Source organism: Aulonocara sp. 'chitande type north' Nkhata Bay, linkage group LG2 (assembly GCF_057382095.1).
Source record: "Aulonocara sp. 'chitande type north' Nkhata Bay isolate Kocher_YH1m ecotype deep benthic linkage group LG2, A_spYH_male_GT1.1, whole genome shotgun sequence".
NCBI classification, from domain to species: domain Eukaryota; kingdom Metazoa; phylum Chordata; class Actinopteri; order Cichliformes; family Cichlidae; genus Aulonocara; species Aulonocara sp. 'chitande type north' Nkhata Bay.
Genome location: NC_141345.1, coordinates 38,848,160 through 38,876,108, shown reverse-complemented (window position 1 = coordinate 38,876,108; position 27,949 = coordinate 38,848,160). Strand labels below are relative to the sequence as shown.

At 43.1% G+C, this 27,949-nt stretch overlaps 1 protein-coding gene across 4 annotated transcripts in view; it reads left to right on the top strand.

Annotated features, from left to right (window-relative positions):
• slc7a11 (solute carrier family 7 member 11) overlaps positions 1–26,190 on the top strand; it is a 52,980-nt gene extending 26,790 nt beyond the window's left edge. The window contains exons 6-12 of one of the 4 annotated variants that reach the window (XM_086262021.1): positions 4,610–4,654; positions 5,464–5,587; positions 8,523–8,626; positions 9,250–9,346; positions 15,397–15,546; positions 17,994–18,171; positions 23,974–26,188. In XM_086262021.1, the coding sequence (XP_086118147.1) occupies positions 4,610–4,654; positions 5,464–5,587; positions 8,523–8,626; positions 9,250–9,346; positions 15,397–15,546; positions 17,994–18,171; positions 23,974–24,029 (754 nt within the window). In that variant the 3' untranslated portion in view covers positions 24,030–26,188. Of the gene's footprint in view, positions 1–4,609; positions 4,655–5,463; positions 5,588–8,522; positions 8,627–9,249; positions 9,347–15,396; positions 15,547–17,993; positions 18,172–23,973 lie in introns of all 4 variants that reach the window. The other 3 variants (XM_086261996.1, XM_086262003.1, XM_086262011.1) reach the window with 3 other exon arrangements.
• The last annotated feature ends 1,759 nt before the right edge of the window (positions 26,191–27,949 follow it).

Sequence of the window (27,949 nt, the reverse complement as noted above, 5' to 3'; positions counted from 1 at the left end):
ACATGAGTGCAGGTGGTGATCAGTGCCAAACATGAAATGATGCAGTGACACAGCGTAGGGTCATGTGTTAGTGGCGGGGACAATCATGTGGTTATTGTTCATGTGTCCAACAGCAGAGGGGAAGAAACTGTTCTTGTGGCGAGAGGTTCTGGTGCGAATGGACCGGAGCCTCCTGCCTGAGGGGAGCAGGTCAAACAGACTGTGTCCAGGGTGAGAAGGGTCAGCTGAGATCCGGGCTGCACGCCGCAGTGTCCTGGAGGTGTACAGGTCCTGCAGAGATGGGAGTCTGCAGCCAATCACCTTCTCAGCAGAGCGCACAACACGCTGCAGTCTCTGTTTGTCCCTGATAGTGGCTCCAGCGTACCACACGGTGATGGAGGAGGTGAGGATGGACTCGATGATTGCAGTGTAGAATTGCATCATCGTCCGTGTTGGCAGGTTGAATTTCTTCAGCTGCCTCAGGAAGTACATCCTCTGCTGGGCTTTCTTGATGACGGAGGTGATGGTGGGCTCCCACTTCAGGTCCTGGGTGATGGTGGTACCCAGGAAGCGGAATGAGTCCACAGAGGTGATGGGGGTGTCAGTCAGGATGATGGGGGGGAGTGGGGCTGTGTGCTTCCTGAAGTCCACAATAATCTCCACTGTCTTCTGGGCATTCAGCACCAGGTTGTTGTGGCTGCACCAAGACACCAGACGTTCAACCTCTCTCCTGTAGGCAGACTCGTCCCCGTCCGAGATGAGCCCAATGACGGTGGTGTCATCTGCGAACTTGATTAGCTTGACAGACTGGTGGGTGGAGGTGCAGCAGTTGGTGTACAGGGAGAAGAGCAGAGGAGAAAGAACACAGCCCTGAGGGGAGCCGGTGCTGATGGTCCGGGAGTCCGAGACATTCTTTCCCAGCCTCACGTGCTGCTTCCTGTCCGTCAGGAAGTCAGTGATCCACCGGCAGATGGGATCAGGCACATTCATCTGGGAAAGCTTGCCTCGGAGATGGTCTGGAAGGATGGTGTTGAAGGCAGAGCTGAAGTCCACAAACAGGATCCTGGCGTAGGTTCCTGGGGAGTCCAGATGCTGCAGGATGAAGTGTAGGGCCATGTTGATGGCGTCGTCTACAGACCTGTTGGCTCTATATGCAAACTGCAGGGGGTCCAGGAGGGGGGCCGTGAGGGTCTTGAGATGGGAGAGAACCAGGCGCTCAAATGACTTCATGACCACAGATGTCAGAGCCACGGGTCTGTAGTCATTTAGTCCAGTGATCCTAGGTTTCTTGGGGACAGGGATTATGGTAGAGGACTTGAAGCAGGCAGGCACATGACATGCCTGCAGTGAGGAGTTGAAGATGCCAGAAAACACTGGGGCCAGCTCGTTTGCACAGTGTCTGAGGGTGGCAGGAGACACACCGTCTGGGCCGGGAGCTTTCCGAGCATTCAGACTCCTAAACTGCTTCCTCACATCTGCTTCATGAATATGAAGAGTTGTGGTGGGAGGAGGTGGTGTGAAATCCTCTTTTGTGTGGGGTGAGGAGGGGGGTGTTGTAGGTGAAGTGTTTGATGGTGGTGATGGCTCTATGGAGGGGGGAGAGGTGGGGGAATTAGTGTCCAAAGTGCCTCTATTGTTGGGGTCGTTGGAGGTGTGAAGGCTGCCTGATGGCTCGTCAAAACGGCAGTAAAAGTCGTTAAGGATGTTGGCTAAGAGCAAGTCATCAGTGGAGTGGGGGGTTTTAGGCTTGTAGTTTGTAATATTCCTAAAACCTTTCCACACAGAGGCCGAGTCATTCTCTGAGATCTGCTGCTGCATCTTCTCAGAGTGCTGATGTTTGGCAATGTCCACTTCTTTAGTGAACCTGTACTTGGCCTCTCTGTAGCAGTCCCTGTCTCCGCTTCTGAACGCCTTACTCTTTTCCAGCCACAGCTTTTTGAGTTTAGGAGTAAACCAGGGTTTGTCATTGTTATAACTCACCCTGGTGCGTGATGGCACAATGCTGTCCTCACAGAAGTGGATATAGGAGGTGACAGTGTCCGTAAACTCGTCCAAGCTGTTAGAAGCAGCCTTCAATGTGTCCCAGTCTGTGGTCTCCAAACACGTGCGAAGCTCCTCCACAGCCTCGTTGCTCCACAGTTTTTTGGTCCTCACGACAGGTTTGGAGAGCTTCAGCCTCTGTCTGTACGCGGGGATTAGGTGGATCATGACGTGGTCAGAAAGTCCGAGTGAAGCGCGGGGCACCGCGCGATAGGCCCCGCTGATCGTGCTGTAGCAGTGGTCCAATGTCCTCTCCTCTCTGGTCGGGCATTTAATATACTGCTTGTATTTCGGAAGCTCATGGCTCAGATTGGCTTTGTTAAAGTCCCCAAGAGCAATGATGAGAGAGTCCGGGTATGTCCGCTCCATGTGGAGAATCTGCTCTGCGAGTGCGCACTGAGCTGCCTGCGCATCTGCGTCTGGCGGGATGTAAACAGCGGCCAGGATGAATGAAGCAAACTCCCGCGGAGAATAAAACGGTTTGCAGTGAATAAAAAGATATTCCAGAGAGGGAGAGCAGTGCTGAGCAATCACTGTTACATCTGTGCACCAGCCACTATTGATGTAGAAGCAGACACCTCCACCTTTGGTTTTACCGGAGAGAGCGGCCTGCCGGTCCGCGCGCAGCAGATGAAAGCCCTCCAGCTTGAGCGCGCAGTCCGGGATGTCCTCACTGAGCCACGACTCCGTAAAACATAAGACACAGGAGGAGGCAAAGTCTCTGTTCATGCTTCTCATCAGGGCCAGTTCGTCTATCTTATTCCAGAGTGAGCGTACATTAGAAAGGAAGATCCCAGGAAGGGCCGTTCTCAGTCCGCGCCTCCTCAAACGCACGAGTACGCCGGCTCGCTTACCTCTCTTTCGACGTCTCACTTTCCTGATCAGAGTCAGCAGTAAATCTGCCGCAGATGCGACAAATATTGGAAATAAATCCACAGGCGTTGTAGTCCTGCAGTTAAGGAGCTCTTCTCTGGTGTAAGAATATCCAGAGGAGTGCCCAGACACAGAAGAAATGCACAAAAACAAGACAAAAGTAACGCACTGAAGCACCAGGGCATCCATACGCGGCGCCATCTTGGAAAATAATCTCCTCCATACCTGCTTCATGCCCTGGTGGACGGGGCTATGGCTCCCCACACTCCCTAGCAGATCGTTACATGGAGAAACCTTTTGAATACAAGTATGCTGATCCACACAGGTGTGCACACAGGTGTACACACGGGTGTTCACAGACACAAACTACACCTTTCTTGGCTGCTGCCTCAAAGCACATTGTGCGCTGTTGATCTTGCGTGCTGCACAATATCGTTTAATATTTAGTATCTATTGTTATCTACTGTTAGCTAGTTTATTGTGATGGTGTTGTGTTTATTATGTTGCTCTTTTTTGTTTGTTTTCTCTTCTGTTTTTTCTTATCTCCATACAGGTGATCCAGGTGTTTTGTTTGTTTTTCTTTTTTTTTAATTCCCCCCTTTCTCACCGTCTCTTCTCCCCTCTGGTTTTCTTTCTCTCCCTCTCTTTCTTTCATTCTTTCTCCCTGTCCTATCCCCCAGTCATGTCTGTCTCGTCTGTAACAACCGAAAATAAAATAAAATAAATACATAATTATAATAAAGGTCAATCAAATGGACCAATATGGCAAGGCCATGATGATCCACTTAGTAAAGTAAATCCACTTGGCATCTTTCTTGGCCTTCAGACAACAATTCTGATGGCTAAAGATCCAAACGGGACAGGCAGAAAAAAACAAAACAAAAAAACAATGACTTTGAATTTGACAATAAATGCTACTTACAGCTGGAAGGCACGGCCATGGGACAGAGATGCGCACCATCGTAGGGAAATATTTACATGAGCAAGTGGGAAAAGGGGGCGTTGGCCAAGTGTGCACTACAACCCATGTTTTATCTCCACTTCTTAGAAGATATTATAGGCGCGTGGGCACGTGGAGAAGAGAGTTTTAAACAGTTCGTGCAGATTTTAAATACACATCACCAGTCGAATAAACTGAAATATGAGACCAGCGACTCTGAAGATGGTGTCTAAAAAATTAATTTCAAAGTAGTAGAAGTTCAGAAAAAGATGTGGACCAAGGTGTATTTTAAATCTATGGACATGCATGCGCTTATCATCTGCCCCACACGTTTCACGCCATAGTTACAGATTTTACGTTTCCATCGTATATGCTGCAGGGAAATAGACAGGGGTATGTATACCTGTTGGTATATAATATATTTTGAATAGTTTGTTCTTTTTGGACCACTCTCCTCTGGTTGCTCTAATGAGTAAGGGCCTCACAGCCCATTAGTATTTGGACACGTTAGTTAAACTGTCTCCATACCTAACCATAGCCCAATTGTAACCCTGACACTAAAACCACATTTTGAGTGTGAAAAATGCCTTCAACTCTGTGCGGACTGGGATTTCGGTCCCCATTAAGATCTGTTGGTCCCCACCAGTGTAGCAAGTTTCAGATTTTTGTCCCCACCAAGATAGGTCGATCCCCCCCCCCCCCACACACACACACACACACACACTGTTGCTGGTCATTAATAAGTGGAGGTAATAAACTAACTCTTTCCTTACTCAGGTTCTATCTGAACTTTGTGACAGAGGAGGTGGACAACCCTGCAAGGTAAGTTTAGTCCATGTGCTTACTCTTCTGGTCATGTAAAGTTATTTATAAATAATAGAATTTGAAGTCTAAGGAATCCTATTTCTTCATCTGTTGGACAAAAGTGGCTAGTTTCACTGTGATTAGTGTTTCTAATAAACAGCATTGGATCACGTGACTACTTTGAAGTGAAATGACTGTGTCTACTGTACCTGAGCCTTACACAGCATCTTGGTGTGTTACCAGTTACTATGGTTACTCATGTTAGAACAGGAAGGGTCCATCAACAAACTGCTGACTGACTGAACCCACTATGTGACGTTACATGCTCTACCACTTCATGGCTGAGTTACTGTTGTTCCACTTTGTCACTCTGTATTATTGTAGACTCTTTACAACATAAGTACTTTGAGGCAACCTTTGTTGTGATTTCATTCCTACAATATTCAGTATATACTGAACTGAATTGAGCTGATTTGAATTGAATTGAAGTGAATTCATCCTGTTGGCATATCTGGGACGTGAACATTATTAGATACTGTTTCCTCTGTGTTCACAGTGACGTCTCTTCTGTTTTTAACAAAAAAATGCAGAGTACTCTGATTGTTTTGTGCTGCCTACCAAAGAATGAGCACAAAAAGCAAAACTTTGGAGCTGTTGTAGCTAGCAGAATTGATCAGCCCGATAGTAGGTGGTACATTCTGTTTACGTCTCTTAGAAAGCTGTACAGATGGAGCATGTATGGAAGTAAAACAGACATAGATATACAAGGGAAAGAAGGATGAGTAAGTCTTGCAAGTGCCTAACAGTGTGCTCCCTCCGGCCCTCAGGACTGTTCCACTCGCCATCTGTATCTCCATGGCAATTGTGACTTCTTGCTATGTGCTCACCAATGTGGCATACTACACTGTAATGTCAGCTGAGGAGCTCCTGGCCTCATCAGCTGTTGCTGTGGTAAGTACTTGGAAAAACAGTGTAAGTACTGAACCTTTAAAAGTAACTGTCACTTATCCGTCTACCTTAAATATTGTATTAGGAATAAAATAAAAAAGCAAAAACCAACAACAGTAAAACAGCAACACAACTTTATAAATGTACGTTTCCCCGCATGAGTCCTCAATCAAGGCCATACACACTCAAAGTGGGACCCCTCACCCATGTCTCTTATTCACAAAATATCTGTATCAGCTTAGTGTATAATTATAGTGTAACTAAATACATCTGTAGTGAAAATGATTCTACCTTAAAGCACTAGTTAGATTTTTTTTAATGATATGTGTTTGGGAAAGAATCAATAGATTGTGTGACAGTGCATTTATTATAGCACAGTCATTCATTTAGAGACCCATATTATTGTTTCTGTCCTGAGCTCTGCATGTACCGTAACATGCCTGTAAACAGATAAGGATGTTATGGGTAAGAATGATTGACATAGAGCAGACAATGCAAACATCCCATCATCTAAAAAAAATATATTCTGTAGAGCTTTGTAAAGCATCCCAATTGGCTAATAATCTGACTGGCTAATCAGTAATAAATAAGCAATGCTATTACGGTAACTTTGTTGACAATTTGGTCATAAAGCAAAATATTCAGCAGAAAAAAATAACTTAGAGAAATATGTAAACGAGAGACAAGAGACATCTATGCCTGAACAAAATGTAACAATTCACATATAAAAACATAGATCAAAAGCTCACGATTCACTAGAATCATCAAAGAACTACATTTTGGGGCATTACTTTGGGTAAACACAAATAACTAACAGTCACAAAAATTCAGAGCTGCTTAAACAAGTGTTGTAAAATGCCAATCAGCATCAAGGTGGTAGAAATAGGGTGTGTTCCCAAGTCAGAATTTCCAAGTTCCCAGTTGAAATGTGAATCTGGAATAACTCAACTTCCCACTCGTAAAGTCAGAGTAGCCACAATCCACGATGGCAGAACTGAACGTAAACAGCGGCAAAACTATAACATTTCCACTGGTGGATATTTGTGACTCATTAAATAAGCCATTTCCAGACTGCAAGGTATCTGCAAAGCAGGAAGACGCCATCAGGGTAACTATTGTATGAACTAGAAACTTTTGGGGGCTATTTTGTGTCTGAATCCTCACCACTATTGGGAACGCTATGTAGCTCTATTTCTGAGCATTCAGTTGGCCACACAGTGGAAGATCCCATGTCTGCAGCTTTGTGTTTGTTGTCATAAGGACAATGGATTTGGAAGCTAAGTTGTTCTAATAAATTAATCTGTTATGGTAACCCTATCTCTCTAAAAATCAGAAAAACTACTTTGAAGGCTTTTTGCAGTTACTGTTAAACTAATCAGGAAATGTGAAGCCAACCTATATGCGCTATAACAAAAACTTGTCACAGACAGGCAGTGTGCAGGAACAGGGAAAGTTCAATAAAGCAACGAGAAAAGCAAAACTTTGTTATGTTATATGTGATATCAGTAGCTTATATTAAGCAGAAATTATGGCAGTGGCTCCTTATTTGACAGTGAAATATATCTCACAGTGTTTTTCACTGTAAGGGCTGACCTTGGCTCTCTGCAGTAAAACGTTGTGCATGCTACTTGAAAGCATTTAGTTGAGGTCTCACCTCTGTGGTGTTTACTTCTGGCTTGAGCAGTGCGGTTGCCTTCCTGCACTTAGCATGTCATTATCAGCAAAGTGTCTCTGACAGCTTGGCTTCCCAGCAGCTGTTAATGTGATTGTTCCATCCCAGCCCTGTTAATGTTAATCACATCACAGACATTCCCCAATAATAACCACTGTTGCTTATTAGACTGAGGATAGCGATCAGAGATCGCTGGTCTTTTGTAATGCAGTTAGTTTTATTGCCCTGTGCACAGAGAGCGATAAAAGCACCTTAAGACAGGTGTTAAGAGCATTTATGTGTTCTTAGAAGGCTGTGATAGGATAAAAGCATTAAACTATGTTCTTCCTCTCTCATAGACAGCGGGCAGAAGTTTACATCTCAAACTTGATTACAGAGTTTAACTGGTGTCTAGAACTTATCTCGAAGAAGCTTGGCTTGAGGCACGATTAGTCATTTTAGGCTTTTTGAATTAGAGGTGTGTTCACATAATGGAAGAGTGATGAATGGAATAGGCTGAAGTCATATATAAAGATCATTTTTATTTAGCATTTACCTCAATACACTACGACAAAACTTGGACATTTTCAAACGTACACCCAGGGCTCCTAAAACTTTGGACAAAAGTACAAGTGCAGCAAATGTTTAGAAATGAAACTGTACTAATGTGGACCTTGTGTCCTTCAAAAACGTGTACTACATGTATTTAAACAGAACCTTTAAAAATAAATGTTCCGCTTTCATTTAGTTCCTCTGACTAAAGATAATCCCTCTGCTTTTTAAACAAAGCTCTTGCACACCAAACAACTAATAGTGTCTGTTAGTTCTTCAAAGCTCTGGTCATGCTACTGTATGAATCCTGTATGCAGGGTGCAGCTTATCTCTGAAGGGTGGAGTTCTGCTCCTGCTTGGTCAGTGTTTAGTTGATTGACTGCAAGTGTAACCTTACATCCAATGGTGTTTTCAGTTACAGTCTGCCTGAATATGCTTCGGATGCAACTGATCCAACTTCCATGAAGTGTTTTAAAGAAAGGCCGTCGTTCAGCTCTGATGTTTTCACATCGTTTCGTTGGCCTGTTTCCTTCTACCACAGTGCTGCTTCGTCACCAACATTGTACTGAAAATATTAGAAAACTTTAGTCAACACTTCCTGCAAGTTGATTTATTCGAGCTAGTCTCAAATACACCTGTCACCTGAACACTGCTTTCCATCTGACATTCAATACAAACAAATGACCAACAAACGCTCATCTGTCTCCCTTTATGTCCTCTTTGTGAAATCCACAGACATTTGCAGAGAGGCTTCTGGGGAACTTCTCTATCGCCGTGCCAGTATTTGTAGCCTTGTCCTGCTACGGCACCATGAACGGCAGCGTCTTTGCCCTGTCAAGGTAAGGTTCGTGTCACTGCTAAAACACCTAGAGTATGTATGCCGATGTGCTCACGACAGAATCCTGTAGCAGTTAAACAAAAGTTCTAACTTTGCAATAATTTGTGGTATTAAGTATACTTAAGTATGCTTATACTGTGTGTGTGTGCGTGTGTCATGTGTAGGGTGTCAAATACATCAGTTTTGTCAAAGTTGCTGGTGGTGCACACAAGGTGTCCTTATGCATCTGTGCTACGGTGCAACAAAAGTGACAATGATTTAATGAATTTAAACTTTTCCTAAACCTAATCAAGGAATTTTCAGAGTGTCACATTAACCAGCAAGTAAAATCTGAACTACTCAGAGAGGGAAACAAAGGACACCTCTATCTTTTTCTCTCTTTTTTTGTAAACTAGCATTTATTGTAAAATATGCAGGCACAGTTAGTCAAGCAGGTTGTCTTTTCAAATCTTTGAACCTACACACTTGAGGCATTTTTAATGGGAATGAGAAAACTGCCCATGGGAATATGTTTCATGTTGAAAAAGAGCTGATTTTAATCATACAATGTGACTGTGTTGATTATCAAGTGAATGTCATGGTGTCTCTCCTCATTTTGTCTGTCATAATGTGTGTGTTCACCAGAATGTTCTACGTAGCTTCACGTGAAGGCCAGCTCCCTGAGGTTTTGTCTATGATTCATGTCCGCAGACACACTCCACTTGCAGCTGTTCTCATAATGGTCAGTTTACTAACATAAGCATTTCATTTCAGACAATATACTAAAGGTCACAAAAACTAATCTTTGAAAGGGACGACAACATGAGCTAATAGATGTCATGAGTCCTGAAAACAATTCTGTCTGAGCTTTCTGCACTTTTTTGGACAAAAATTGTAGGAAGGTTAGAGATTCAATTCAGTTTCACTGATATAGAACAACATCCTAACAACAGTTGCCTCAAGGTGTTTTATATTATAAGGTAAGACCCTACACAAATACAGAGAAAATCCTGATACTCAAACAACCCCTTATGAACAACAGTGGGAAGGGAAAACTCCCTTTTACCAGGAAGAACCCTCCAACAGAATCATGGTCACGGAGGAGCGGGGCCATCTGCAACAACTGGTTGGGGTGAGAGAAGGAAGACAGGATAAAGACATGCCGTGGAAGAGAGACAGAGATTAATAACAGGTACGATTCAGTGCAGAGAGGTCTGTTAACACACAGTGAGTGAGAAAGGTGACTGGAAAGGAAAATCTCAATGCATCATGGGAATCCCCGGCAGCCTACGTCTATTGCAGCATAACTAAGGGAGGATTCAGGGTCACCTGGTCCAGCCCTAACTATATGCTTTAGCAAAAAAGAAAGTTTGAAGCCTAATCTTAAAAGTAGAGATAGTGTCTGTCTCCCGAATCCAAACTGGAAGCTGGTTCCACAGAAGAGGGACCTGAAAACTGAAGGCTCTGCCTCCCATTCTACTTTTAAATACTCTAGGAACAACAAGTAGGCCTGCAGAGCAAGAGTGAAGTGCTCTAATAGGGTGATATGGTACTACAAGGTCATTAAGATAAGATGGGGCCTGATTATTTAAGACCTTGTATGTGAGGAGCAAGATTTTGAATTCTGGATTTAACAGGAAGCCAATGAAGGGAAGCCAAAACAGGAGAAATCTGCTCTCTCTTTCTAGTCCCTGTCAGGACTCTTGCTGCAGCATTTTGGATTAGCTGAAGGCTTTTCAGCGAGTTTTTAGGACGTTCTGATAATAATGAATTACAGTCGTCCAGCCTGGATGTAATAAATGCATGAACTAGTTTTTCAGTGTCACTTTGAGACAGGATATTTCTAATTTTAGAGATGTTGTGGAAATGGAAGAAAGCAGTTCTGCTTATTTGTTACCCACCACAAGTAAATTAGCAACCAGCAGCGTCTTTAAGATAAGGATAAAATGATAAGATGGGGCCTGATTTATTTTCTAGAATTTGATTCTCATATTAAAATATCAATAGTAGTAATTTGGGGTAAATTTGTAGTTTATCATGGAGTAGGAACATAGTGGAAAGTAACTAAACTACCAGTCAAAAGTTTTAGAACACCCCAATTTTTCCAGTTTTTGTCAAGTCTGACTGAACGGATTCAGGGAAAAAGTTTAAGGGATAATACACTAACTAAGAATAGCACAATATATACAGGCATATATATACACATAAAAGTACCTTATAAATAAATAGCTGAAAATGAACATGTGCAAAAAGGGTGTAGCTGTTGCAGTAAACAGTGTGTTAAGTGGAGGAGTTGTACAGGGAGCCACAGGCAGGAAAGATTTCCTGTGTCGTTCAGTGGTGCTTTTCGATGATCTCAGTCTCTCACTGAACGTGCTCCTGTGACTAACAAGCATGTCATGGAGTGGGTGGGAGGTGTTATCCAACATTGTCTTTATGTTGGAAAACATCCGCCTCTCTGACACCACCTTGAGGGAGTCCAGCTCCATCCCCACAACATCACTGGCCTTACAGATCAGTTTAACGAGTCTATTGGCATCTGCGACCCTCAATCTGCTCCCCCAGCATGCAACAGCATAGAGGATCGCACTGGCCACAACAGACTCGTAGAAAATCCTCAGCATTTTCTGGCAGATGTTGAAGGACCTCAGTCGCCTCAAAAAATAGAGACGACTCTGGCCCTTCCTGTAAAGCGCTGTGGTGTTTTTAGCCCAGTCCAGTTTATTGTCAATGTGTACTCCAAGGTATTTATAGTCCTCCACAATGTCAACACTGACCCCCTGGATTGAAACAGGAGTCAAGTGTTTCCTGGTCTTCCTGAAGTCCATGATCAATTCCTTGGTCTTTGCCATGTTGAGCTGCAGATGATTCTGCTCACACCACGTGACAAAGGAGTCGACCACAGCCCGGTACTCTGTCTCATCATCCCTGCTGATGCATCCAACCACCGCAGAGTCATCAGGAAACTTCTGAAGATGGCAGGTCTCTGTGCAGTGGCTGAAGTCTGTGGTGTAGAGGGTGAAGAGGAAGGGGGAGAGGACAGTCCCCTGTGGTGCCCCTGTGTTGCTGATTACCTTGTCAGACACACACTGTGGGAGACGTACATATTGTGGTCTTCCTGTCAGGTAATCAACAATCCAGGACACGTGGTATCTTTGGAATAGGGACGAGGCATGATGTCTTCCACATCACTGGGACCCTCTGCAGACTCAGCATAAACAGTTTATGAAAGACTCCACACATCTGGGGGGCACAGGTCTTGAGGACGAGGGGACTCACTCCGTCTGGTCCAGCAGACTTGCCTGAGTGAAGACTCCTCATTTGCATCTCGACCTGGTATTGAGTGAAGGTGATGGTTCAAGGTTCAAGGTTCAAGGTTCTTTATTTGTCACATGCATAGTTATACAAGTATAACACACAGTGAAATGTAGCCTGACACGCTCCTCGACATGTGCAAAAATGGGGGGGGGGGTGTAGAGGAAGAACATTATATATATATATACAGACATATAGTATATACACTGGGTGAATGTGCAGTAGTAGCAGCAAGCAGGTGAATTCTGTACATTAATATGAATAGACATCTGACTATTTTACAGGATAGACAATATAAACATATTTAAAATTAAAGGAATTGAAATGTACATTGTGCCTTGGTTTAGAGTGTCTGGAAGAGAGTCCTGTCTCAGTCAATTATAGATGATGTGAGAGGGCGGGTGTGTGTGTTTAGGGCACGGATGGCTTGGGGATAGAAGCTCCTCTTGAGTCTCTCTGTCCTTGCCCGGAAGATGCGGAACCTTCTACCAGATTGCAGAAGTTGGAACAGTTTGTTGCCAGGATGGGACGGGTCCTTCAGTATCTGCGCTGCTCTAGTCCGGCATCTCCTGGTGTAGGTGTCCTGAAGCGGGGGGAGAGCAATCCTGCAGCAGCGTTCTGCTGTACGGATCACTCTCTGGAGAGCTTTTTGGTCCTTCACACAGCTGTTCCCAAACCACGATGTCATGTTCTGTGTGAGGATGCTCTCCACAGCGCCTGTATAGAAAATCCTGAGGATCTTTGGAGAGACCCTGAACTTCCTCAGTTGTCGTAGGTGATACAGGCGCTGCCTAGCCTTTTTGGTCTGGACCTGAATGTGGGCAGCCCATGTCAGGTCTGAGGAGATGTGGACACCAAGATACTTGAAGGACTGCACCCTCTCCATTGGAGCTCCATTGATGATGATGGGCTTGTAGTCTCTGTGCTGACCCCTTCTGAAGTCCACCACCAGCTCCTTGGTCTTGCTGACGTTCAGCTGGAGGTGGTTGTCCTGGCACCACGATGCCAGATTCTTCACTTCATCCATGTAGGCCGCCTCATCGTTGTTGGAGATGGCACCCAACACCACTGTGTCGTCAGCAAACTTCACAATGGTGTTGGAGCCATGGGTGGCCACACAGTCTGAAGTGTAGAGGGAGTAGAGCAGTGGCGAGAGGACACATCCCTGAGGTGCTCCTGTGTTGATGGTGATGCTGTTGGAGAAGCACCTGCCCACCCTCACCACCTGAGTTCTGCCAGTGAGGAAGTCCAACACCCATGCACACAGACGGCTGTTAAGTCCCAGATCCCTCAGCTTTGTGAACAGTCTGCAGGGCACTATTGTGTTAAACGCTGAACTGTAATCAACAAACAGCATTCTCACATAGTTACCCTGTTTCTTGTCCACGTGGCTGAGAGTGGTGTGTAGGACGTGGGCGATGGCATCCTCTGTGGATCTGTTGGATCTGTAGGCGAACTGCAGCGGATCTGTGGTGTCTGGGATGGAGGAGGAGATGATGTTCTTCAGCAGCCTCTCAAACACCTTCATTACTACCGAGGTCAGTGCAACTGGCCGGTAATCGTTCAGGGATGAGGGTTTGCTGTTCTTGGGCACAGGGATGATGGTGGATCTTTTGAAGCATGTGGGGACCACAGACTTCGCCAGGGACTCGTTGAAGATGTAAGTGAACACACCTGCTAGCTGGTCAGCACAGCAGCGCAGCAGACGGCCGGTGATGCCGTCTGGCCCCGCCGCTTTCCTTGTGTTCACTCTCCTCAGTGCCGCTCGGACGTCATGCTCCGCGATGCTGGTCACCGGGCTCTCGCTGATGACGTCACTGTCCTCGGTAGTCAGGCGGTAGATAGCATTAGCCGCCTGGCTAACCTCGAAACGGGCATAGAACTGATTCAGCTCGTTGGTGAATGCAGAGTTGGCGTTGATCGGCGCAGTGTCCCTGGCTTTGTAGTCCGTAATGGTGCGTAGTCCGTGCCACATACTCCGTGTGTCGCCCTGGTGGAAGCGGGACTCCACACGTTCCCGGTACCTGCGTTTGGCATCTCTCACCGCGCGCCGCACGCCGTATGAGGCCGCTTTGTAGGCGCTCATATCGCCAGTGGCGAGACCCGCGTTGTAGGAGGCGGTCCTGGCGTTTACTGCAGTGCGGATCAATCTGTCCATCCACGGTTTCTGGTTTGGGAATGTGGTGACTCTGGCAGTGGGGATAATCTCCTCCGCTAGCATATTGACGAAGCATACTGCTACTTCCGTAAACTCGTTGATGTCGACTGCGCATGCTCTGAACATGTCCCAGTCTACGTCGTTGAGTGCGTCCTGTAGCGTAGCTTCTGATTGGGCAGTCCACCGTTTTACCTCCCTCTTGGTCACGTCTTCCCTCCGTATGCTTTGTTTATACTGGGGAATGAGGAAGATGGCGTTGTGGTCAGACTTGGGTGGAGGAGGGGTGTCAGGAATCTCACAGGAGGCCACAGTGCCATGTGGAGAGAGGCTGGCACAGTGGTGTGGCTCTGGGTTCCAGGCAGACTACAGGTGAGGTTGTGGGGGTGGGAGCAGACACTGTGATGTCGAATCTATTGAAAAACAGATTCAACTCGTTAGCTCTATTCTCACTTCCCTCAGCTCCCCTGCTGTTGGTTGGCCTGAATCCAGTGATGGTCTTCATGCCCCTCCACACTTCTCTCATGCTGTTCTGCTGGAGTCTCCACTCCAGCTTCTTCCTGTAATTGTCCTTAACCTCTCTGATCTTGTCCTTTAGTAACACCTGGACCTTCCTCACCTCTTTATTGCCCCCTCTGAAAGCCCTCTTCTTGTTGTTGAGGAGGGCTTTGATGTCCTTAGTCACCCACGGCTTGTTATTTGGGTAACAATGAACAGTCTGAGCTGGAACAATGGAGTCGGTGCAGAAAGTTATGTAGTCTGTGATACACTCAGTAAGCCCATTGATGTCCTCGGCGTGAGGCTCACAGAGTGTTTCCCAGTCGGTCACCTCGAAACAGTTCCGCTAAGGCCGCCGACAGGTCTCGCACGCCACAGCTGCTCTATCACGTGACGCATACTGCTTCGACGTGCTAAGGTTATGAGCTGGGCTACACTATGTCGCAAGTTTTGTGAGGTGCTTTTGAAATATTTAATGGATCGGATTACATTTTTTATTTCTCTACGATATCCGATCCAGTAATTTAGGTCAGTATCAGACCGATACTGATACGTAATATCAGATCGGTCCATCTTTAATCCATACCAGAGGGTATTGCATGGCAATCCAGAATGCTGCGACAGCCATTTTGTTTCAAGGCTCCTATCACTGACCCTGGATCCAGTAAAACAGCCTGTGAAGAAGGAACCAAAGATTTCAAGTTTTGATTCATCAGTCCATAAAACCTACTGTAAATCCACACTGTAAATACACAGTCTTGACTGATGGAAATACAACCGTCTTGTATGTGTGTGTGTATTTGGATGTGTATGTGAATATACAGTACCCTATGACCATGCTCCAGCTGTTAGTTGGAGACATCTACAGTCTGTTGAACTTCATGAGCTTCCTGCGATGGCTGTTCATCGGTGTGGTGGTGCTGGGTTTGATCTACCTCCGATACACAAAGCCGGACCTCCCCCGCCCTTTTAAAGTCAGTATTTCCACACCACTATGCAGCTATATCTGAACTTTGCAGTATTAACAGTTATATATGCAATTAACCTTTTATGCATCCAGATACAGTGCCGTGTAAAAGTATTTGCCCCGTTTCTGATTTCTTAGTGTTTCCTACATTTGTAACACTTATGTTTCAGATCATCAAACAAATTGCATTTTATATTTTAAAAGTAATTGTCCCCTAAACCTAATCACTGGTTGTGACACCCTTCACAGCAAGAACTACCACCAAGTGTTTGTGTTGTCATGCTAAAGCTTCGCAGTTTTCTCAGTCCTGACTTTGACAAGGCTGCTCCAAAGCCTTCATTTATTAATTTATTTTTGAGCCATTCAGGGGTGGACTTGCTGGTGTGTTTTGGATCATTGACCCACTGCATCATTCAAGTGTGACTGCTGAACATTCTCCTTCAGGATTTTCTGGTAGACAGCAGAATTCACCGTTTGATCAATCATGGCAAGTTGTTCAGCTCTTAAAGCTGCTCCAGACCACCCCACTACCACTATCATGTTTGACTGTTAGTATGATGTAGGGCTGGGTATCGTCACAGATTTCTAGAATCGATTCAATTCCGATTCACAAGGTCCCGAATCGATTCGATCCACGATTCGATTTAATTCGATTCGATTCAATTCGATTTGAATCTGGGAAATTTTGACAGTCAGAAATATTATAATTCAGATCAGTACATTTACATATTTTTGTATCTATAAAAAGGAAGCTGACACACGCAAGACTTTATCAAAGGTGTGAGCATCACAGCTGATGCCTTTGTGTCAAAGTAGCTGAGGATAAAACACAGAAAAACATGAAGGCGATTTTCCTGGACTAGATTTTATAAAAATATTCTGCAGTACATCAAAAACGAAAGAAAACCATTAATCAGCACATGAACATTACCTCTGAAGTTACAGCGGTTTTATTAGAGACACGGCGTTTTGCATTTTGCATAATTTTAAAAAGTTTACATTTGTTCAGTGTTGAACAGCAGAAATTAGGTTTTCTTTTCGGAAGAATGTAAAAGGGAAAAAAACAGCAGCTGACAGCGCTGTAAGCAACAGTAGACTTGTGCGTAACAAGCAAGCGAATAATGAAGAAAGGGAAACTGTTCTTGAAGTACAGAGAGAGAGGGAGAGGGAGAGAGAGAGAGAGAGAGAGAGCGAGAGAGGGAGAGAGAGAGGGAGAGAGGGAGAGAGAGCTGCGCATCGCGATGGAAGCAAAACAGCGAAAGTCAGAGTGAATTCATGACGATGTTTATGTGAAGCATAGTTTGGATCTTCTTTTGCTCCTGGTTCGGTCAATATTGTTTGGAGAGAGATAAAACTAACAGCTTTAGAATCAGCGCATAAAGGGCATGAACACAAAGCGCGGACCCACCGACAGATCACAATCAGCCAGCTGTCGGCTTTCAGCCCCGACTGTGAGAAAGGCGACATCTAACTGATTCTGATCCGCCGGTTGCGCTGTGTGTTTAAGTCTTTGTGCAGAATCCGTGTTCCTGCTCTCATTTACTGTCTTAACTGTTTGGTGGTTGTTGAAAGTTTGTGAGATTTCACCAGAGATTCTGGCATTTCGGGCAAAATAAATTTATATTAAAAAATCGATTCAGGATTTTAATGAATCGATTTTACGTTATCCAAGCCAGAATCGATTTTAATCGATAAATTGATTATAAAAACCCACCCCTAGTATGATGCTCTTTGTATGCAATGGTGTTACACCAGATGTAACCAGGACTCAAACCTTCCAAAAAGGTTCAGCTTTCGTCTTGTCAGACAACAGAATCTTTTCCCCAAAATCTTGGGGCTGAGTTGGTACTAGTGGAAAACCATTTCCCAGACTGATAAGTGTCACTGAGTTTGTTCCTTAGCTCTGATGTGTTGGCCTTCACATCTAGTACTGAATTTCCCGGAGGAACCCACCCAAAGGATTAATAAAGTTTCATCTAATCTAATCTATTAGCCTACTTTACTTTGTCAGACAGGTTCTAATTACGTGATTTCTTGATTCAGCAGGTGTGACAATAATCAGGACTGGGTCTAGTAATGAAAATTCACTCAAATTTAATTGTGGTTAATAATTACAGTTAATTCATGATTTACCAAAGAGTGCAATGACTTTTTCACAAAGGGTCAAATAGGTTTTGCCCTGAATAAATAAAATCATTGTTTAAGAGCTGCATTTTGTATTTACTCAGAATATCTTATTTTAATAATGAAGTTTGTGTCATGATTTAAAACATGAAATTGTGACATAAATACTAAGGAACTGTGAAGGGGACAAATACTTTTTTCACAGCACTGTAGCTCTTACATTTTCCTCTGAAATTTTAAACACAAAACATTCAATCAGTTCTGCAAAATCCTGACTTTTCACCATCTTTGTGTGTACAGTATATAATTTCACTGTTGATTTGTCCGCAGGTTCCACTGTTTTTTCCGGTGGTGTTTTGCATCACATGTTTCTTCATGGTCTTCCTGTCTCTGTACTCGGACCCTGTTAACACAGGAATTGGATTTGCCATTTCCCTCACTGGCATCCCTGCATACTACATCTTTATTTACTTCAACCACAGACCAAAGTGGCTTCAGAGGACTTTAGGTAACACATCATTAAGTTACTGATGGGTCACTTGATTAAGCTGCAAACATGAAATTAATAAAGCACTATTTGTCAATTATTTATTTAATAATGGAAGTGATCTGTAGTGTAGTAGTAAATTCACCTGTGATGGAAAAGATCCCCAGTTTGGTGGGGAGGAAGCACAAATTCCTAGGAGTGTTATCATCCACTGTAAGAATCTGTCAGATAAAACATGTGCATTAATCCACAGTGCCACCCCCCTGTGAAAAATATCGACCACCCAAAAGAAGTTTTTCTTTTTCCTCATTTAATTCTGAAGTAATTCATCAAGGTCTCAAATACATATTTCATGGTTCAGATTGAAGTGAATGTAATTTTTGCATTTCATTTTTAAAATCAAGGTTCTTGAGTCTGGCGAGATACTGGAGAGGCACAAAATCAAACTCGAGTGTGAAAGTTTGGACAGTCTTTCATTACTTTTTGGGGTGCCGTGTCATCTAGTGATGGGATTTCCGGCTCCTTTTAGAGAACCGGCCCTTTCGGCTCGGCTCACTAAAAAGAGCCGGCTCTTTCGGCTCCGAACCGGCTCTTCAGGTTGTTTTGTGCTTTAATTAATTTATTATTAACAACAATACAAAATTATGCACAAAAGGAAATACTAATGTAAAAAAAAAAAGTGGATTCATTTACATATGTTTATATATAAATATATATGGTGGCCCCTAGAGACAAAACACGTACAAACTCCAAAACACATTTCTAGCGTTAACTGAACTTCAAAACAGAATTACCAAGATCACTTAAATTACACAATTGAAAGCATGTGTGTATTGTTTGTGTATTTATACACAAGCACTCACATATATTCAAATAATTTAAAAAAATGTTCACTTACCTGCTACTACCACACACCAAATCCGGTCGTTTGTACTTCCTGGCTTGTGTAGCCACGAGGTAACAAAAGCTCAACACTGCGCCCTAGCATCCTGGAGCACTTCTGTTGTTGTTTTGTGCGTGCTTCGGAGTTTTTACGTGTTTTGGAGTTTTCACGTGTTTTGGAGTTTTCACGTGTTTTGGAGTTTTTACGTGTTTTGAAGTTTGTACGTGCTTTGTCTGTAGGGGCCACCGTAAATATACTTTTATTTATTCACTCCACATAAAATGTAATAAATAAATCATATAATACAAAAACCAACTATTCACATTTCAACTTTTAACTGTTTAAATTTTCAGCTTTTTCCTTTTACAAATTTAAAGTGAAACAACACAAAACACTACAAACCACAACACAATTAAATATAAATTAAAATACGAAAACAAAAAGAAGATGCATATTCTCTGTCATATGGACCTGCATGAATAAACTTTCTGAATCCTTTATCATCTGCAACTGAAAATAGTTGTGGATGATTGCTATACCTTTCTAATGTGACGTTGTTGTCCCTGGCTCTCTTTCTCTCTCTCTCCCTCCCGCTCTGTTCCTGTGCTACTGACTAACTACCGCCCCTCCCCCTCTGCCCAGCGTAAAGCACAAGGCTCGCGTGCGGAGTGAAGCGAAAAAAGTGCGAGAGAGAGGGTGAGAGAAAGAAAAAAAAAAAAACCCACTGCTCGCAATAAGGAGCCGGCTCGCGTCGTTCACGTCAAAGATCCGGCTATAAGAGCCATTTCGTTCGCGACCGACATATCACTAATGTCCTCTGCTGGGGTTGGTCTTTGTTGGTTGGTTGAGTTTTATCAAGTCCATTGATCTACTGAAAAAGTTGGTTATTGAAAAGGACGACCGGTTATTTACAAGAAGTGTTATTGAACTGGATCCAGTGTTACTCTCCTGGTGTGATGCTTCTGTCTTGAGCTGAAACTTTTTCTTCAACTTGAAGAGACCTCCAGCACTACAGACTCAGGAAATAAAAACTGTAAGGAAGCGCAAAACTCAAGGTCAAGAAAGACACAGTAAAGGATAGAGTACAAATAAATATGCACAATGTGTGTTTCCGTATCTGTAAGAAAAACAAACATACATATCAGAATCAGAATACTTTATTAATCCCTAAGGAAATGATGTGGGTTACAGTGTCTCCAGTACAGTAACAGAAAGAGACTAGACTATTTAACAATACAATATGTTACAGATTTAAGAAAAAGCACAATATATACAAATCACTCAATAATTATATAATAATAAATATCAAGGATTGACAGAGGCGATTATAAATAAATATCAATAATATTGACAGCAACATTACTGAGTTGAAAAGAGCATGTGAAAAAGGATGTTACTATTGCAGTGTTTACAAGTGTGTTAGATGGAGGAGTTGTACAGGGGGATGGCTACAGGCAGGAATGATTTCCTGTGTCGTTCAGTGGTGCTTTTTGGTAATCTCAGTCTCTCACTGAGTGTGCTCCTGTGGCTAGCCAGCACGTCATGGAGTGGGTGGGAGGTATTGTCCAACATTGTCTTTAACTTGGACAACATCTGCCTCTCAGACACCACCTTGAGGGAGTCCAGCTCCATCCCCACAAAATTACTGGCCTTGCAGGTCAGTTTATTGAGTCTGTTGGCATCTGTGACCCTCAACCTGCTGCCCCAGCATGCAACAGCATAGAGGACAGCACTGGTAACAGCAGACTCATAAAAAATCATGATCATTGACAGATGTTGAAGTACCTCATCCGCCTCAGAAAATAGAGATGACTCTGGCCTTTCCTGTAGAGTGCAGTGTTGTTTTTAATCCAGTCCAGTTTATTGTCTTTGCCTACTCCAAGGTATTTATAGTCCTCCACAATGTCCATGTTGACCCCCTTGTTAAAACAGGGGTCACGGTTTTCCTGGGCCTCATAAAATCCACAATTAATTCCTTGGTCTTTGCCACGTTGAGCTGCAGATGATTCTGCTTGCACCACGTGACAAAGGAGTCGCCCACATCACCCCTGCTGCAAAGTCATCAGAAAACTTCTGAAGATGGAGGTCTCTGTGCAGTGGCTGAAGTCTGTGGTGTAGAGGGTGAAGAGGAAGGGGGAGAGGACAGTCCCTTGTGGTGCCCCTGTGTTGCTGATTACCTTGTCAGACACACAATGTGGAAGATGCACATATTGTGGTCTTATTGTTTGATAATAAACAATCCAGGACAACAGAGAAGCACCTGCATCACTGTTTGCTCATCACCCAGGAGGCTCAGTCTGATGGTGTTGAAAGCACTGGAAAAGTCAACAAACAAGACCCTCACAGTGCTCGCTGGTCCAGATGGGTGTAGACACGATCGAGCAGGCAGATGATGGCATCCTCAGTTCCGAGGCGGGGCTGGTAAGCAAACTGAAGGGGATCCAGATGTGGTCTGACTATGGGTTGAAGCTAGTCCAGGATGTGTCATTCCAGGGTCTTCATGACCATACAAAACATATAAAACCTGGAGCACTATAATTGGAAAGTGCACAGGTACATTAATCTTTTTTTTTTTTTTTCTAAAAAAATATACAGGTACATTAATCAACAAGCTTCTTGTGGTGTGTGTGTGAGTGTGAGACAGAAAAAGAGAAAGAGTGTCAAGTGTGAGTATGTACGTGTGTGTCTTTGTCATGAAATGTAGTTAAAAATGGGGGGGGGGGGGGGGAGCCACAATAACACCCTCCAGGAACCAGAGGCGAGATGGATCTGGGAGAACCTTCCCATCCACAGCCCCCAGGATTATTAAAGACCCAAGACTATGCCTGTGCACCCATCCCAGCAGGAGCAGGAAGGCCCTAAATGTGGTGCCCATGGCCAAGGGGTGAGAGTCGAGGAGAGAAACAGAGGAGACAGGTAGCTGACCCCTCTAGAGACAGGCTACCCCGGTGCAAGCCAAGATCAGGGTTCTACGGCTCCAGGTGCCCAAGAACTGACTGGATCTAAGACCACCAAGGGAGTGGGTCAACAACCACACGAGAACCAACAAGTACTACATCACAGTAGGGGGGTAGCTGTCCCAGGTGGGGAGCGGTAGGGAGGGTGAACCCTCCATCATTTATCTGGACTCTCATACCATGAGAAGCAAAGTTCTCTAGAAGAAAGTTGGAATACTTGGCCTGAATGCCAAGCATCATGTCTGAAGGAAACCGGGAACTGTTCATGACCTGGGCAGTACTATCCCTGAAGTTAAACATGGTGGTGGCAGCATCATGTTGTGGGAAAGTTTTTCAGCAACAGGAACTGGGAGACTTGTAAGGGTTGAGGGAAAGATTAATACAATGTGCAAACACATCCTTGATGATAACCTGCTAAAGAAAGCTCTTGCCAATGAACTGGCAGCCCAGCCAATTCCAGTTTCCAACAATGGCGGCAGCTATTTAGTGTTAGTATTACTCTTATTACTCTTTCTGGGTCACAAAATAAAGTTTTAACATATTTTTAGGCAAGAGTGTGGGTGTGTAAACTTCAAATATCTGCTCGGTCTATCAAGATATCGCATATTTGCAAAAGTGCTCCGATGTTTTCGGAGACGTCTGTTACCCACCAGCTTGATAGCTAGCCGGGGCGATAACAGCGTAGTCCCTGCACACCGTTTTCAAACCACCCGTGGTCTTTCACAACTCAGGTTAAACATTATATATAAGTCACTTAGATAACTTAAAAATGTTATTATTTGGCTTTTTTCAGTGTTTTAATTTTTCGTGAGAAAATTGGTTTGGCTGAGATTAAAGATTTCGTTTTCACACAGCTGAAGAAACGTCAAACAGAAAACTGATTAAATAGAAGTGTGAGATGATCGAGAATGTACTCCAGTGTCCTATTATATTTTAGATAGAAAGGAGCAGACGGCCGAGTTTATTAAACTCCACCGAGACAGCTGGTGACGCAAAACTGAAGGCTAGATCGTCTAATTTCACAGCCTCGCAATTCCGGCCTACCCGGCCTTCGGAGGACTCGTCCCACGTAGACCGCAAAGGCCGGGTCCTCAGGAGTATGCAGCCTACGAATTTGGAAACCCCGACGCGTCTGTTAAGCTAATTCCGTCAGACAGACCGCTCGTCAGATGCTGCAAAGCGGTTCAGAGACAGGAGTGCTCTCTGCTCTTCAGGACTCTTTTGAGTACAAAAATTCACCTTCCAACAGGACAATGACCCTAAGAACACGCCTAAGAAAACAAAGCAGTGGCTTTGGGACCACCCTGTGAGTGTCTTTGAGTGGCCCGGCCAGACCTGAACTGAACATTTCAGGAGAGATCTGTCAATGGATGAAGCTAAACATCTAAAATCTGTAATAGGAGGACTTTTTGACATTTTTCTGTCTTTTTTCTTATGTTGCAAATCATATTTAACATCATTAATCAAGTTTTGGCCTACTGCAGCATATTTTCAAATGGGTTATATACTAGACATAAAAAAATAGACTACGAAAAAATTCTTTCATATCTTTCTGTGTTCCGTCCTCAGTTTTTTGACATAGTGGTATCGGCTGTGATACTTACACCTCACAAGTCTCACAAGTGTTAGCTTTATCTTGGGTGGTGGTGGTTTACAGAAGCCCCTGGGAGTTAAAAGGTATTTCAAGGGGCTGAACCCAACTCCTGACAAACAACTCAACTTCAGCTCACCCCCCCCCCCCCCCCCCCAAACAGCTCTCCATCCAGTTGCCAGATGGAGAACTGTAATTTATCACTCCAGAGAACACATCTTCATTGCTTTAGAGAGCTAATTGTATCTGCTTTGTATAATGTGCTGATTTCCAATTGTTGCACTGTTATCAATGATTTTTATGAAACAATCACCTTTCATTTGTGTTTTAACTGCAATCTTGTTAGGCTGTTATCTTGATGGAGCTTTACACGATTTTGTTTGTGTCATCAGATTCCTTCAACCGAACCTTGCAGATCATCCTGGAGGTTGTCCCAGCTGACCAATGACAGCACACAAGCATTACAGCACCAGCACAATCGGATAAATGCAGATGTTTTTAAACTGAAATTCAAAGTTATTTTATTTTTACTTATTTGTCACTGATCTTTGGGAACATTGTGATTATTTATGTAAAAGGAGAAGAAATGTTGCCTTTTGCTTTGTACAACCTATACATTATACATAAATGATACTATTGTGTGTTTAATATGTTTCAAAGCATTTAACGATTTGCCTTGAATGCTCATATTATCAACATTTCAGTAAATAGGAACATTTGCAAACATAGAACACATTGAACATGTAAGGCCCACCCACCTGCCCAACCAGACGTGTTGTTTACAAGGACAGCCAATCAGAAGGTGAAGAAAAAGAGTTTTTTTCAGCAAAGAATAATGCATTGTGGCCCAATTTATAATAAATAAGAATTGTTTTAAACTGGGAATCATGCATAGCTACTTTAGAGTAACATATTTTCTTCTGTGACTGCTTAGAGTTTAAAGGCGATTTACAGTATTATGCTTATTTCTTGCTCTCTAAGCTTATTTAGGTACCATGGGACAGTAGTCTGTAATGAGTGATTTTATTATCGATGTGTTATAGTTATTTAAGATAAGAGTTTTTGATCAGTAGGTTTTTTTTCATTGTTTGACCTTTTACATATAACGCAGTTGTTTGGTCATCAGTATTGTTACCTCTTAGAAAAATATTTATGTAACACAGCAGACTGAATGATTTTTTTTTATATATGCTTTCAGCTTATGAAGCAGAAAAATCATTCCCCCAACTTTTTGCTGTGGATACTGACAGCATGTCCACTGCTAATAACTCTGACCCTGTTGCACCATAATAAAATGAATGCACAGTTCTCATTCTTCTCACCACCTGACATGGACCCCTCAGCTTGTTACACCAATGGCAGACTCTCAACTCCAGCTGAAGCTCAGAAATGAACTTATTACAGCTGAATTTAAATCATTCAGCTACAAATTCAAAACCACGGACTAATGGGGAGGATAAAATTGATTTTCTCCCTACAGTGCAGGGCTTTGTAGGAAACCTGGGGTCTGCATTTATTGGCTGTTTTTGTCACAAACCACCAAACCAAAATGTTATTGGGAACCTTGCAGGCCATTCGTGGAAGTATGGATTGACCATTTGATCCATCCATAACAAACACAACTAGAGGATCGTGGATGTCCAGTGACAAAATAAAGTTCTGGGCATATTCAATATTAGGTGGGTTTTAACGTTGTAGCTGATTGGGTTCAGCCTTAACATCTGGACCTTTGCCATTTGACTCCATCATTTCATTACTTCTCTGACTTTATGTATATCTCTGCTCCCCCGGCACTCCATTCACATTTCCCATTCAGACTGCATCAGCACTTCCCTCTGCCTGCATCAGGAATGAAGGGGCTTGGCTCTGTGTGACCTGGTGTTATAATCTTATTTCAAGAGGTGACTGTGTGTGTGCATGTCTGTGTGTGTGCGTGCGTGCGTGTGTGTGTGTGTGTGCGTGCGTGTGTGTAGACTGCAGATGTGGCTGCTCTGAGTCCCCTGGGTGGGATTTGCAGGTAATCTGTCTGTGTAACTGCTACCCTGTGGCACCCTGCATCCCCTTTAAGCTCTGTGTCCTGTAAATGGAGGGCTTTTACTACTGATGAGAGGAGGGCAGCATAGAGACAAAATGCCCGGGAGCTTTCACTTTAGCTGTGAAACATTAAAAAAATCTGGCTTAAACTAAGCTAACACCAGCCTTTGTGTTGGCTAGGAGCAGCTAGATTTGGATACAGTGCAGGCATTTGGACAATTACAGAAATACTAATGCTCCAGGAGCTACCTGTGCTCCAGCTTGAGTGTTAGTTTAACAATTAAATGGGTTTAAGATTCAGATGTAATGAACACCATGAAAGTAACCCAGTCTCATAATACCTGTGACATATTATGAGAGAGGGTTACCTCTGCACCACCACGTGCTGCTGTTATACAGAGACACAAAAAAGGAAAATATGATTTTACGCTCATGAGAACAAATGTTATGGTAATGAACTTTTCTTACAGTATTATAGTGTGCTCAATATTATACATGCTACATATTGGGTGATAGTGTTTTGCTAAATCCTTCCAGGACTTAAATAGATTTTAAGTTACCTAATAAATAAAGTTCTTTTCAACACAGTATGGCTTTGCTCAGATGTACTTACATCTGTGTATTGTATTTGATTACTGTGGTTTCAATGGAAGCCTAACTTTGGCCTTCAGTTTTTTGCAGGGCGTGATCCAGTCAAACATACAGTAAGTAAAGATAGTTCCCCAGCATAGTTCTCTGTGAAGAACTATGCTGGTTTTACATGTCATGGTGTGTTTAGCATTAAAACCCTACTCCCTGGTAGGGTCAGCCATGGCAAACTGGTCCTGGGTGAGAGACCAGACAAAGAGTGATTCAAAATTTAGCGGGCCTTAGTCCATGGGGCCCAGCCAGGCACAGCTCGAAAAAGTGACATGGACCCAACCTCCTGAAGGTCCACCGCCTGCTGGAGGTGGCCGTAGGGGTTGGGTGCAATGTTGTCAGGCGGCGGACAGGAGGGGAGGCCCTGGTCGACCGATCCCGACTACCAAACCTAGTGATTTGGACATGGAACGTCACCTTCCTGGTAGGGAAGGAGCCTGAGTTAGCGCGTGAGGTTGAGAGAGACTAGATATAGTTGGACTCACCTCATCTCACGGCTTGGGCTCTGCTGGATAGGGGCTGGACTATCCAGCTGTTTAAAAAATTGTAGAATTTACGGTGAATTACTGGCAGCTGTGGTTGCCAGAATTTCACCGTGAAAAATAAATTGTAAATGTAGAACACAAAATGGTATCCTATTTTGGTAACCATAAATTTCACAGTAAATAATAATTATTTTTACAGTAAATGACTATGAATTTGAACCTAAATTGTAAAATTGTTAATGGGTAATTCATGTGAAAACCACAGACATTAGATTAACCGGATTACCGTCTTACTTCGTTAAATATATAAGAACGTAAGTGAAACTATATAAAATAATACGGTATCATACTAAAAAGTTGAATATTACGGTAAATTACTGGCGGCTGTGGTTGCCAGAATTTCACAGTGGAAAATATAGTGAGAATGCAGAATACATAACGGTATACTTTGTTGAGAAATGTAAAATTCACAGTGAACTTTGGTTTTTGCACAATAATTACATTGAAATAAAAAAAAACTAATATAATGTAAACCTGTTAAAATACATTTTAATAAGCTTGATTACCGTCTCCTATTGACAAAGCACAGAAGAGCTGTATAATACAAAACATGTCTTTTTATTCAAAAGTTCATATTTACAGTAAATTATTGGCAGCTGTTGCAGCCAGAATGTCGTCTAAAAAAATAAGCTCCAACAAATGAGGTAATAAACATAATAGGGCTAATTGGCATAAAACTTACATTATGACTTTTTGTTATAATTTGCTAGAAACATTAATGAAAAACCAGTAGAGAAATGATTAAATTAAACAGTTAATATTAAATAATCAAATTAATGATTAAAAAGGCACTGATCTAATTAATATAGAATAGAATAGAATTAGAATAGAATTCAACTTTATTGTCATTGCACATGCACAGGTACAGGGCAACGAAATGCAGTTTGCATCCATCCAGAAGTGCTTTAGTGATATAGATATATTACAATATATATTAGCAATAATATAGATATGTGAGTATATTACAGAAATGGGTCTATTATGGTATGTTATAATGTACACGGTATGAAGTATGTTGTGAATATTCTATAACTATAAGTATGTACAGGCTGTAGTGAGTACAAGCTATGAACAGGATATAAATATGAAATAAATAACTTTACAGAATCTGAGATATACAGCTATACAGAAATGGGAACTATACAAGTTG